This window comes from Chionomys nivalis, chromosome 7, assembly GCF_950005125.1.
Source record: "Chionomys nivalis chromosome 7, mChiNiv1.1, whole genome shotgun sequence".
Classification (NCBI taxonomy): domain Eukaryota; kingdom Metazoa; phylum Chordata; class Mammalia; order Rodentia; family Cricetidae; genus Chionomys; species Chionomys nivalis.
This window is the reverse complement of record NC_080092.1, coordinates 95,847,660-95,860,976: the sequence shown is the minus strand read 5'-3', so window position 1 is coordinate 95,860,976 and position 13,317 is coordinate 95,847,660. Positions and strand designations below refer to the sequence as shown.

At 46.0% G+C, this 13,317-nt stretch overlaps 1 protein-coding gene across 1 annotated transcript; it reads left to right on the top strand.

Annotated features, from left to right (window-relative positions):
* Positions 1–2,875: 2,875 nt before the first annotated feature.
* Positions 2,876–13,073, top strand: Sumo2 (small ubiquitin like modifier 2). Its single transcript, XM_057775021.1, has 4 exons — positions 2,876–3,045; positions 4,481–4,612; positions 9,226–9,297; positions 12,393–13,073. The coding sequence occupies exons 1-4, from the start codon at positions 3,025–3,027 to the stop codon at positions 12,453–12,455; spliced, it is 288 nt and encodes a 95-aa protein (XP_057631004.1). The 5' UTR covers positions 2,876–3,024; the 3' UTR covers positions 12,456–13,073.
* Positions 13,074–13,317: the final 244 nt, after the last annotated feature.

Below are 13,317 nucleotides of genomic sequence, written 5' to 3'. Positions count from 1 at the left end.
GAGAGTCCTGTCTCCCGGATGTTAGTACTTAAAAGATCTTTGTGCTACTGAAAGGCCCACGTGTTAATGAGGGCGACTCTGACAATGTATTAGTCTCTGCATTTCCACAAGATGGAGAGACATGTGGTAAGAAAAAGCCTGAAGCCGGGCGGTGGTGGCGCACGCCTTTAATCCCAGCACTCGGGAGGCAGAGGCAGGAGGATCTCTGTGAGTTCGAGACCAGCCTGGTCTACCAGAGCTAGTTCCAGGACAGGCTCCAAAACCACAGAGAAACCCTGTCTCGAAAAAACCAAAAAAAAAAGAAAAAGCCTGAAATTCGATAGAGCCTCTCGGACTGGGAAAACACCGTTTTCTCTGTCCCTAGTACCTATCAGGTACAGCCATGCTCGCTCCCGGCAAACTGTGTGATAGTGCAAAGCATTTAACCCTTTCAAGACTCGGTAGCAAGTATTTGCTCCCTCCGCTTGAATGTTTCAGGAAAAGATGCCAGGTGCCAGGTGGTGGTGGAGGACATCTTTAATTCCAGCACTTGGGAAGCAGAGGCAGGCAGATCTCTGAGTTGGAAGCCAGCCTGGTCCACAGCGCAAGTTCCAGGACAGCCACGGCTGTTACATAGAGAATCCGTGTCTTGAAAAATGAAAAAGAAGCCGGGCAGTGGTGGCGCACGCCTTTAATCCCAGCACTTGGGAGGCAGAGGCAGGCGGATCTCTGTGAGTTCGAGACCAGCCTGGTCTACAAGAGCTAGTTCCAGGATAGGTTCCAAAACCACAGAGAAACCCTGTCTTGAAAAAAACAAAGAGCCGGGCAGTGGTGGCGCATGCCTTTAATCCCAGCACTCGGGAGGCAGAGACAGGCGGATCTCTGTGAGTTCGAGACCAGCCTGGTCTACAGAGCTAGTTCCAGGACAGGCTCCAAAACCACAGAGAAACCCTGTCTCGAAAAACCAAAAAAAAAAAAAAAAAAAAAAACCAAAAAAGAAAAGAGAAATAGCCCACTTGGTGCCTGGTACACAGCAAGTTCCAGACACTTGAGTGCTGCTGCTCTTCCTCTTTTACTGTAAGCTGTAAGACTCAGAGATTTTCTTTTCTTTTTTTTCCTTCAAGACGTGGTTTCTCTGCAAAGCTTTGAAGCCTGTCCTGGAACTCACTCTGTAAACTAGGCTGGCCTTGAGCTCACAGAGATCTGCCTACCTCTGCTTCCCGAGTGCTGGGATTAAAGGTCTGTGCCACTGTTACCTGGCTAGACTCAGAGATTTCATCTTTTTTGTTTTTTTTGTTTTTCGAGACAGGGTTTCTCTGTAGCTTTGGTGCCTGTCCCGGAACTAGCTCTTGTAGACCAGGCTGGCCTCGAACTCCCAGAGATCCGCCTGCCTCTGCCTCCCGAGTGCTGGGATTAAAGGCGTGCGCCACCACCGCCCGGCGAGATTTCATCTTTTGCATGCCTTTGTCAAGTCTCACTGGCTCTTGTGTATGGGGAACACTTCGCTCAGAGAGACTGTGACTGTCCACAATGGATGAAAACCGGAAAGAGAATTTGCTGTGCGAACGTGAAAAGCAGAGTTTAGATCCTAGCGCACCGGCAACAAACTGGAGACCCAGCCGAGCAGTGGTGGTACAGGTCTTTAATCCCAGCACTTGAGAGGCAGAAGTTGGAAGATCTTTGTGAGTTTGAGGCCATCCTGGTCTACAGGTGTGAGTTCCAAGACAGCCAAAGGCTATAGAGAAACCCCCATCTCAAGAAAAAAAGCAAAAACAAAACTAAAGCCAAGTACTGTTAATGGGAGGGTTAATACATCCTAGTAGAGGAAATAGAGTAATAATTGAAAAAAGCCAGTAATAAAATTCCAAGAAACAATTAAGAGAATGTTTGACAAAGAGAAAGATTCCGGTGTGGCAAAGGACAGGCCAACAAAGTCACGGGGAGTTCAAGAGGAGTGAGGATTCAGCAAGGTGACCTTGTAGAGAGTTTTAGTGGCGCTGTGGGGACAGCAACAGATTGCAGTGGATTGAGGAGCGAGTGGGAGTTGAGGGGGTGGGGACAGCTGGCATGGGCATTTTTTCAAGCTGTTTGGCCGAGGAGCATTTTGGTGGTGGTAATGCAATAGTTGAGAATTTATTTTTTCAGTGGTCCTGTAGAAGAAAATACAGGAATACAGGAAATAATAAAACCAATGAGAGGCGTGGGATGGGATCCACAGCGCAGACGTCAGATTTTCTTCTAACGGGAGGAAACCATTGGCCTGCAAGCTTTACCTGTTGGGTCGTTTTCAGTTGTGGGCCTGTGCCCTCTTGAAATTGGGAGACAGGCCACAAACAAGGAGTTTCTTGAGTGGATACAAGGACATTTTCCCTTAGCTAACATAGGGTTTCCAACAAGTTGGGAGAGCTGGTTGTATTTGGGGCTGCCGGGTGGGACGCTGGTTGCGGGTGAAGGACCAAGGGGCTGGGGAGTTTGGTGTGCGGAAGGCTGCTTTTGTCCCTGCTGGACAAGAGAAGCCAGAACCTGACATCGTGGCTGGTCTGATTTAGGTTCCCCCTTCCACGTGGTGCTGGCCTGGCTTCCTCGGCCTAGGCTCACGTCTAAGGCCACGAGCCTGCCCGTCCTCGCCGAGGACCAGCTGGAAGCCATTTTGATTATGCTCCACCACCGAAGGAGGACAATACGGCCCCGCCCAGAGCCAGGCGCGCCCCCGCGGCGGGGCCGGTGCGCGTGTCCGCGCCTCTTCCCGCCGGCCTGGCGGGCGCCGGGCCCAGGCGGCGGCGGCGCGGGTCGTGGGGGGGCGGCCGGGATGGTTATGTAAGCGTTGCGCGCTCCCGCGACGCGTCCACCAATAAGAAACCCCGGGCGCTCGTGCTCGCGCACGCAGCGCGGGGGGAGGGAGCGCACGACGTGCGCGCGCCCTCCGCCTCGTCCGCCGCTGCCGCCTCCTTCTTCTGCCGCTCCTGGTGCTGCCTGTGTGCTCCTTCAGTGCGGACCTGGTGCCTCTTTTGTGAAGCGGCAGCTGAGGAGACTCCGGCGTTCGCCATGGCCGACGAGAAACCCAAGGTGAGCTCGGCGCCGCCGTCTGCGCCTCGCCGTGCGGGCCGGTGGGTGGCGCGGCCCGGGGTCCGGCCGAAGCCCGCCGCGGGCTTCCCACTCCTGCCCTGGGCCCCCCACGGGGCCGGCCGCGGCTCAGGCCCGGCGCTCCGCGCCATTTTCTTCCCTCGCTCTCTTCCTCCCGCCCGCGCCCGAGGAGGCCCCGCCGCTCTCCCCCGCCCCCAGGGCCTCGGAGCGCGCGCGGCGCGAGGCGGGCGGCGCATCGCGGGAGCCCGCGGGCCCAGCGGCCCCGCGCTGGCTCCTGGGCGGCGTGCGGCGTGAGTGGGGAGCGTTGGGCTCGCGGGGCCCGGGCCGGGGTGGCGACGGCGGCGGGAGTGCGGCGGGCCGGGGTTTCCCCCTCGGGCGGGCGGGCGCCGCGCGCGAATCAATGGGCTGTGCACGGGCAGCCCTAATGGGGGATTCCGGGGTAGGATCCACTCGGGGCCCGCGGGGTTCTCGTGGGAGGGGCAGCGTCGCTTGGCCCGGCATCCCGAAGCCCGGACCCCGGCCGGGACCATGTGGCTTCTGGTAGTTGGAGGTTGAGGTGCGAGCAGGGACGTGATGGGCTCAAGTTGAAAACGCGCCTTCTGAGGCTCGGGTGGACTTGGCTGCGGACGAGGGGACGCGCAGCCGTCACCGGGGCACCCTCTCGCCTCTACTTTGTGGGGGGGCTCAGGCCGAAAGGATCCTCGGACGTTTACGTTTGGTTTTGCCGAAGTTCGGTTTGGGGCGCAGGCTACGGGAAAACTGTCTTCGGTCCATGACAGTGAAGGGAAGGGGAAAATCAGCTCTGAGCTAAAAAAATGAAGCAGCAAATAGTAGAGTCGAACGCTCATCCGCCAGTGCCAAAGGGAGAATCGAAACATCCCCCGGCTGAGGGTTTTGTGTTTTTGTTGTTTTTTTTTTTTTTTATGATCATTTGATATGGACATTGAGCTGAGTTTGCTAACTTTAACAAGGAGGCAGCAGTGTGTTTCGAAATGCAAGGTATGGTTTACACGCGCATAGACACACACGCCCTCACACCCTGGCACTTCAGTAGTTGTCCGTAAAATGCTTTGAAAAGAGGGAACAAGCGGGGTTATGGGCAGTACAGATTTTGGCGACGGCAGGGAATCTGTCGTTTGAGAGATTCAGCCTGGAGAGCATGACACTGAAGGAGACTGTCGAAATTGTATTGTTGCCGGCGCTACTATCAGTGTTTCTGTTACAGCCTTGTAACACTTGCTGCGGGCTGTCTCGTCTTTCAGCGCGGCCGCTGGGAACAGCTGTATGCTGTTGGGGCTAGAATGAGGAAACCTGTTGATTCTCAAGCATTCGGACCTCTGCTGCTGTTGCTGCCGCTGCTCTGAAGGTGTTTGTGTTTCACATTTTCCAAATGACACCCTTATTTTTCTTTCAACAGGAAGGAGTCAAGACTGAGAACAACGACCATATTAATTTGAAGGTGGCGGGTCAGGATGGCTCTGTGGTGCAGTTTAAAATTAAGAGGCATACACCACTTAGTAAACTAATGAAAGCCTATTGTGAACGACAGGTGAGGAATTGATATGCGCACTTCCACTTGATCATCCATTTACACCCCAAATTCGCTGCAGAAAATAGACAGGCTTGCCTCGACTATTTTTGGTAACATGAATGTGATTGTATTGTACACTTTGCAGGTAAGTGGGCTCAGTGTGATTCTAGAGGGAGATTCGTGAGACCCGTTTACCAGTCGCAAAGGTCCATACTTCATGCAGTTATGGCAAGTACTGTACTTGTGCTTACATGAGGGGAGTGGGTTTTTTTCTTTTATCATTCAGCCATTGCCCTCTGTCAAAACACCTAAGAAATCTGGAGGGTTTGGTGGTGGTGCACACCTTTAATCCCAGCACTCAGGAGGCAGAGACAGGAGGATCTCGGCCTGATCTAAAGACCTAGTTCCAGACCGAGTAGTGGTGATGCCTACCTTTAATTGATCCTAGCACTCTGAAGGCAGAGGCAGGTGGATCTCTGTGAGTTCGAGGCCAGCCTGGCCTATAGAGCTAATTCCAGGACAGGCTCCAAAGCTATGAGAGAAACCCTGTGGGGAGGGGCTAGGGGTACACCACAGAGAAACCCTGTCTTAAAAAGAGAGTTTTAAGCAGTTTTTTTGTTTATTTTTTTTAAATATTTTATTATTATGTATACAGTATTCTGCTTTTCTTCTTTTTTTTTCTTCTTTTTTGGTTTTTCGAGACAGGGTTTCTCTGTGGTTTTTGGAGCCTGTCCTGGAACTAGCTCTTGTAGACCAGGCTGGCCTCGAACTCACAGAGATCCGCCTGCCTCTGCCTCCCAAGTGCTGGGATTAAAGGCGTGCGCCACCACCGCCCGGCTTCTTTTTTTTTTTTTTTTTTTAAGATTTATTATATATACACTGTTCTGCCTGCATGCCAGAAGAGAACACCAGATTTCATTACAGATGGTTATGAGCCATCATGTGGTTGCTGGGAATTGAACTCAGGACCCCTGGAAGAGCAGCCAGTGCTCTTAAACTCTGATCCATCCCGCCAGCCCTGTATACAGTATTCTGTCTGCAGACCAGAAGAGGGCACCAGACCTCATTACAGATGGTTGGGAGCCACCATGTGGTTGCCAGGAATTGAACTCAGGACTTTGGAAGAGCAGGCAATGCTCTTAACCGCTGAGCCATCTCTCCAGCCCCCGAGGTTTTTTTTTTTTGTTTTTTGGTTTTGGTTTTTGGTTTTTGGTTTTGGTTTTTCGAGACAGGGCTTCTCTGTGGTTTTGGAGCCTGTCCTGGAACTAGCTCTGTAGACCAGGCTGGTCTCGAACTCACAGAGATCCGCCTGCCTCTGCCTCCCGAGTGCTGGGATTAAAGGCTTGCGCCACCATCGCCCGGCAGCCCCCGAGTTTTAACAAGTTTTAAGATTTTTTATTTTATTTGTTTCTTGCAACAATAATCGTAGAGATCATAGCGTGTATGTGCGCTTGCGTGTGTGCATGTGTTGGGGATTGAAAGCAGATTCTCGCTTGCTGAGCATACAATATATTATTCATTTAAGCCTGAACACTGTGTGTGTGTGTCTGTGTACTTTTATTTTTTACTTTACATGTATTGGTGTTACACCTGCATACATTCCTGTGTGAGGGTGTTGGATCCCCTGCAACTGGAGGTACAGTTTTGAGCTGCCCTGTGGGTGCTGGAAATTGAACCTTGGTCCTTTGGAAGAATAGCAAATGCTCTTCTGTACCATCTCTTCAGCCCAGAACACTTTTATATTATAGGGATATTTGCATACTGAATAGAAAGATAGTTTTATATGTATGTCAAAAGGAAATAGAAAGTTCTCTTTGTGATTTGGACGTTGGGATTTTGTACGTTTGGTTTGTTCTGAAAGGGTCTTCCTGTGGAGTGTTGGCTGACTAGAACACTGTAAACTAGACTAGCTGTCCTGAGGATATCTCTGTGGGTCAGGCTGGCCTCGAACTCACAGAGATCTGCCTGTCTCTTCCTACCAAAGGAGCACACGACCCCTGCCCAGCAGAGTTCCTCTGTAGCTTTGGAGCCTGTCCTGGAACTTGCTCTGTAGGCCAGGCTGGCCTTGAACTCACAGAGATCCAACTGCTTCTCTCTCCTGAGTGCTGGAATTAAAGGTGTGGGCCAGCCTGTCAAGAATCTTAACTTACACTTTGAAAAAAGTAACTTGGGCTAGACAGATGGCTCAATAGTTAAGACCACTGGTTGTTCTTCTAGAGGACCCAGGTTCAATTTTCATCACTCAATGTGGCAGCTCACAGCTGTCTAACTCCAGTTCCAGGGTGCCGCAGGCAAGCAAAACACCAGTGTACATTAAAAAAAAACAAGTTGGCTGAGCACTGGTGTGGGGCACAGCTTTAATCTCAGCACTCAAGAGGCAGATATAGTCAGATCTCTGAGTTCTAGGCCAGCCTGGTCTGCAGAGTGAGTTCCACCCTGTCTTGAGAAACAGGGAGGGAGGGGAATAAAAGAAATTAAATTCTCTTAGTGCTCCTTAGGTATGTAAAAATGAAATGCCTTTACGTTTAGAATAACTTGAATTTAAAATTTAAAGTGACAAGATTTCTACTTCCCCTTTTTTTTGTTTTATTTTAAACCAAAAACATCTTTATAACCATGATTGACTTAGAGAATGGGTATATATCTTAAGTATTGCCCTTTAATGGAAATGTCATTAAACATTAAAGGTTTAAAAGTCTAGAATTTATTGTAAATCAAGGAAATTCATTCATATTTCTTGCCCTTCTCCAGGAATTAGCATTGTTTATTTATTTATTTATTTATTTTTTTGGTTTTTCGAGACAGGGTTTCTCTGTGGCTTTGGAGCCTGTCCTGGAACTAGCTCTTGTAGACCAGGCTGGCCTCGAACTCACAGAGATCCGCCTGCCTCTGCCTCCCAAGTGCTGGGATTAAAGGCGTGCGCCACCATCGCCCGGCTGTTTATTTTCATTTAGTAAAGTCTGATCTAATTTTTTTATCATTCTTCATCACAATATGAGTTCTTGATCCTATATACTTGTTCACAAGCTCCAGTGACAGGGATGGGTTTGAGTTAGCCACCATGGTGGGTGTCTTATACGGCATTTTAACCTAAGATTAAGATTTAGGAATGAGATGGCTCAGTGGTTGAGAATACTGGCTGCTCTTCTATAGGACCTGGATTCAGTTCTCAGCACTATATAATAGCTCACAACTGTCTTAACTCCAGGAACAAGGGATTGTCACCGTCACAGAGACATGCAGGCAAAATACCAACTCTTAGAAGTAGCCCTGGAGTCTATTGGTGGGGTTGCCTGGTGTTCACAAAGCATTTTAGGTTTGGGTTTGATCTCGAGCATTGAACAAATTTGGCACAACTAGAGAGGTAGAAACAGGATTGGAGAGTTAAATGTCATTCTCTGCTGTAAAGTGGGAATGAAGGCTACCTAAGACCCTGCCATTAAAACATGAGGTAAGTGCATGCTGTCAGCTAAAGCCTCAAGTTCAAACCTATTGCCAAGAAATGCACATCCTGGGCCAACTTAGTCTATACAGTAATTTCTAGGCCAACCAGGACTATGTAATGAAGAAAGATTGCGAGTGGGGCCTGATGGTACATATCAGTCTATATGGTTTTATAGACCCAACAACAAAATTTTCTCAAGGGGAGGAGAGAACTACCTATGTGCTGGGGCAGTCAGGACAGCTTGATGGAGGTGCATCTCCTACTTCATAGACCTGGGGTATCAAACTTTGACAGCCTTTAGCCTCTGTGCCTTCTCTTACCTCCTCATATGTTCTTGTGTGGGGGTGTATTTTATTATGTGTGATGTGGGGGTTAAAGGAAAACTTTTTTTTTTTTTTTTTTTTTTTTTTTTTGAGACAGGGTTTCTCTATGTGTCCCTGGCTGTCCTGGAACTTGTGCTATATACCAGGCTGGCCTCACTCAGAGTGGAACTGAAAGTGCCGTCACACCCCAGCTTGGAGTCAGTGCTTTCTTTCCATCGACCTTTAGGGTCCCGGGGATTGTACTTAGGTTGCCAGGCTTTCGTGCCCTTTACCTACTAAGCCATACAGCTTGCCCAGACTTGGAATTTTTACCTTTAGAAATCAGTGTGGAATCCCCATTCAGTAGCACTGTTGAATTATAAACATTAGAATCCTTAGTAGTGTCAGATGTATCAGGAGACTCTGATCTGTACATCCTGTCGGTAATAATAATCAGAAGCCATATAATACACTGACCACTTGGATTGTGATCTGTATTGAAATGTGCTATAAAATGTGAATGCCCTCATTCTGAAATTTTAATTTAAAAAATTAAATGCCTGGGCCGGGCGGTGGTGGCGCCGCCTTTAATCCCAGCACTTTGGAGGCAGAGGCAGGTGGATCTCTGTGAGTTCGAGGCCGGCCTGGTCTACAAGAGCTACTTCCAGGGCAGGCTCCAAAGCAACACAGAGAAACGCTGTCTCAAAAAAAAAAAAAAAGAAAAGAAAAGGAAGGAAGGAAAAAGGAATAAAGAAAAGAAAGAAATGGAGTTTTAATCTATCTTGGTTTACATAGTAAGTTCCAGGACAACCAGAGCTACATAGTGAGGCCCTGTATCAAAGTTTTTAATGATTGTATATTGTTTGCTTTTAATCTCTTGTTAGGGTTTGTCAATGAGGCAGATCAGATTCCGGTTTGATGGGCAGCCAATCAATGAAACAGACACACCTGCACAGGTAAAAAAAATTTCTGAACTATTTTTAAAAAATTGTTTTTTGGGTATGGTTACATATATTTATGCATGGGTGTGTGTGTGTACGTACGTACCTACAGAAGTCAGGGAGGACATCATGTGTCCTGTCCTATTGCTCTAAGCTTTATTCCTTTAAGACATGTTATTCCTAGAAATTGGAGGTTGTTTGGAATCAGTGCTTCTCTATTCCTCCAGTCTCTGCAACCCATGGTGCTGGGGATCCAAATGCTCAGCTTTTTTACATAGGTACAGGGAACCAAACTTCGGTCCCATAAGCAGACACTCTTAGCCACTATTCTATCCAGCCTTGTATTCTATCTTTTTTTGTTTTTGTTTTCTCCCTCGCTTTGTTAAAGGATAGGGCCACCACCTTTTGTTATCTTTCTTTTTGTTTTTTGAGGCAGGGTTTCTCTGTAATCTTAGCTGTTCTAGAACTTGCTCTGTAGGAACACACAGAGATCCGCCTTGCCTCTGCCTCCCGAGTGCTGGGATTAGAGATGTACACCACTAAAAGTGAATTTTTTTTTTTTTGCTCTGTTCTTGTCGGGGATATTTTTGGTTTTTATCTATTCTTGGCTCAGTTTGCCTGCTCTCTTGTTCTTGTTCTCTGAACTTGCCTGTGTATGTGACTCTTTATAAACCTGACTGGGTGAGGTAATGCTGTTCTATCTCCTTAACTCTCTGGCCTAGCACTGCAGGTCTTATTTGCTTTTTTTTACTCTATCTGCTATAGATGTTTTTCTCTGTCTGAAGCATTGTATCCATTTCCTCTAAAACTTTCTTAAATTTAAGACTTTAAATCACTGAATTTTTTTGCTTGCTTGTTTTTGTTTATGTGATAGGGTTTTCCTTTGTGGTTCTGCCTGTTCTGAAAGGTGGTCTGTACTATAGATAGAGCTGGCCTCTCGAGTGCTAGGACTAAAGGCATGCTCTGCCACTGGTTGGTTTAAATCAGCTAATTCTTTTTTTTTTTTAATTTTTAAGGGTTTTTTTATTTTTAAGGGTTTTTTTTTTTTTTTTTTTGAAAATTTTTATTGAAAAAAAATTTTCCGCCTACTCCCCTCAGCTAATTCTTGTGAGTAGATATTTAAATTGGATCCTTTGGGCTTTTCATTTTTAGTTTTTGGTGGTTTTTTTGGGTTTGTAGTGCTCATATCTTTGCCTCGTGTAATTTATAGGCACATACAACCAAAGTTGGTGGTTTTTAGACATGCTGTTTACTAACTTGGCCTTAAAGAACATTGAGAAGGCCTTCTGGAATTAACAAAGTGTGAGCCACTCACTACCTGATTTGAGTTTCAGCTTTAATTCTCAAAAATTGTAGGGGAGCGGTTTATGGTGGCATCCACCTTAATTTAATCCCAGCACTCAAGTAGAGCAGGTGGATCTCTGAGTTGGAGGCCAATCTTGTCTACAGTAGTGATTTCTGGGATAGCCAGCGCTACACAGTGAGAACATTTTAACCTAGCCTGTCCAACCTCCCACCATAAAAAGGGGGGAGTGAGCACTTACTGCTCTTACCCAGGAGACCTGGCATTGCTTTCCAGGACCCACGGGCTACCTGTATAACTCTAGTATGTGAATTTGTTGCACTTACATACATGCTGACATAGGTTCATAATGAACGGGATGGTGGTAGTGCGCCACACCTTTAATCCCAGCAGAAAAAATTCATACTGAACTGGGCGTGGTGGTGTATGCCTATCCTAGCCCTTGGAAAGCAGAGACACACAAATCTCTGATAAGTTGGTGTACAGAGGGAATTCCAGGATACGTAGAGCTACACAGAAACTCAGTTTCGATTGTTCCTGTTTTTTATATTAAAATCAGTAGAGAGGGTTAAATAGTCAGGAATATAAAAATCAAGGTGTGATTTTACTGATGAACTTGAAGACTTGCCTTGTCTGAGTTCTAGTTAAGGAAAATGTGCTAAAGAAATCTCACTAGGGGCAGTCTTCAGTTATATTTTGTAACCACAAGGAGGTGCTAACGTTTACTTTGTAACTGTGGTATGTATGTTTTGATGCATTTAAATTTCACCATAAAATGATACTTTAATGTGAAAGTTGGTATATATTCCATTAAATTTGTTACCCTGAAACATTGTAAAAATTCTTAAGTTGAATTTGAAATTCATTTTAGAATTGTTTTCTCCCATTGTCTTTATTATGTATATAGTGTTCTGCCGATTCATTTTTTACAGTGATGCCTATGTGTTAAGACCTTATACTACCATTGTGGTTGTTTTATATATAATGTGGTTAGTGAACCTTAAAATTCCAAGTTTTGAAGTTAGATTTATTAAACAAGTAAACCTCTGGTCCAGCATGGCGGCGTGCGCCTTTAATCCCAGCACTCGGGAGGCAGAGACAGACAGGTCTCTTGAGTTTGAGGTCAGCCTCATCTACAGAGTGAGTTCAGGACAGTAAGCTGTTACACAGAGAAACGTAAAAAGTTTATATTGATATTTAATTTATGATAAGTCGGGGGTTTTAAGAATGAGTATCACATATGTTGTAGTCTAGGCTGGTATCAGAATATAGAGCTGGGGTGCTGAGATTATGGGTGTATGGTGTTTGATGATTAGGTTAATCAAAACTGTTTGAATCCCAACACTTGTCAGACTGAGGTAGGATTGCTAAGTGTTTGAGACCAGCCCGTGACTGATAACCACATTCATTGCCCTTTCTTGAGCTTCATAATGCTAGGGTTTTAGACAGTTGTGTGTCACCGTGCCCAGTTTTTTTTTTTAATATTTATTTATTATATATACAATATTCTGTCTGTGTGTGTGCCTGTAGGCTAGGAGAGGGCACCAGACCCCATTACAGATGGGGTTGTGAGCCACCATGTGGTTGCTGGGAATTGAACTCAGGACCTTTGAAAGAACAGTCAGTGCTCTTAACCTCTGAACCATCTCTCCAGCCCCCACCATGCCCAGTTTTTATGAAGCCGACATCTATAGTAATGAAGCCTGCAGTGCGATGGGATGTGTACTTTTCTGTAAATTTAATGCAAAAACTAGATGTTTTAAATTTTTCCTCAGTTGTCTTAAATTTGTTTTCTTTTCTATGCTAGTTGGAAATGGAGGATGAAGATACGATTGATGTGTTCCAGCAGCAGACAGGAGGTGTCTACTAAAAAGGGAACCTGCTACTTTACTCCAGAATTTTGTTATAGACCAAGAATACATTCGCAATTAGAAAGCCGCAATTTGGTTCCACCACATCCTGACTACTACAGTATAGTTTTCTCTATTCTTTCATTTCCCTGTCCCCATTTCTTTATTGTACATAAAGTAACTGGTGTATGTGCACAAGCATATTGCGCTTTTTTCTTTTTTTTTTTTTCTTTTTTCTTTTTTAAACTAAATGGCCAATGTTCTGTTTTGATTGACAGCAGATGGAGGTGGTCTGGGGGAAAGTACTGGTTCTGTGAAAATATCCCCCTGCTCCATTAGTGGCATGCTCATTCAGCTCTTATCTTTATATTCCAGTAAGTTATTTTGCTCTCAATGTTTTAACAAAAGAACCCAACCACAAAATCCTTGCATACCTTGTTCGATTGGAGAATTTTAATGTTTTTCATTTATCATTGTAAAACCAAGGACAATTTTATAACTTTTTTGTACGTAGCTGTTACATGTAGGGCGATCTGTCTTTAAGTAGGGATAAATTACTCTTGAACAAAATGATCCTAGATAGTTTTCCCTTCAAGTCAAGCGTCTTGTTGTTTAAATAAACTTCTTGTTTAAAATGAGCTGTTCTCTTTATTTTGAGGAGTATTAAATAGAAAAAAGATACCTTTAATCCCAGCACTGGAGAGGTCTACATAACAAGTCCTGTAATAGCCACAGCTACATAGAGAGACGCTGTCTCAAAAAAACAACAAAACCTGTTGGGGACCCTTCCCCAACCTCTTCGGTTATGGACGACCCTGGGTAGTGCCACAGAAATTGGGACACAGTGGGTGCAGAGTAGGAGACACAACTTTATTGCAAAGC

Coding starts and splice junctions, on each gene's coding strand:
- Sumo2 (XM_057775021.1), top strand. CDS start 3,025: ATGGCCGACGAGAAACCCAAG. Junction 3,046..4,480: donor TGGCCGACGAGAAACCCAAG/GTGAGCTCGGCG, acceptor TTCTTTCAACAG/GAAGGAGTCAAGACTGAGAA. Junction 9,298..12,392: donor AAACAGACACACCTGCACAG/GTAAAAAAAATT, acceptor TTTCTATGCTAG/TTGGAAATGGAGGATGAAGA.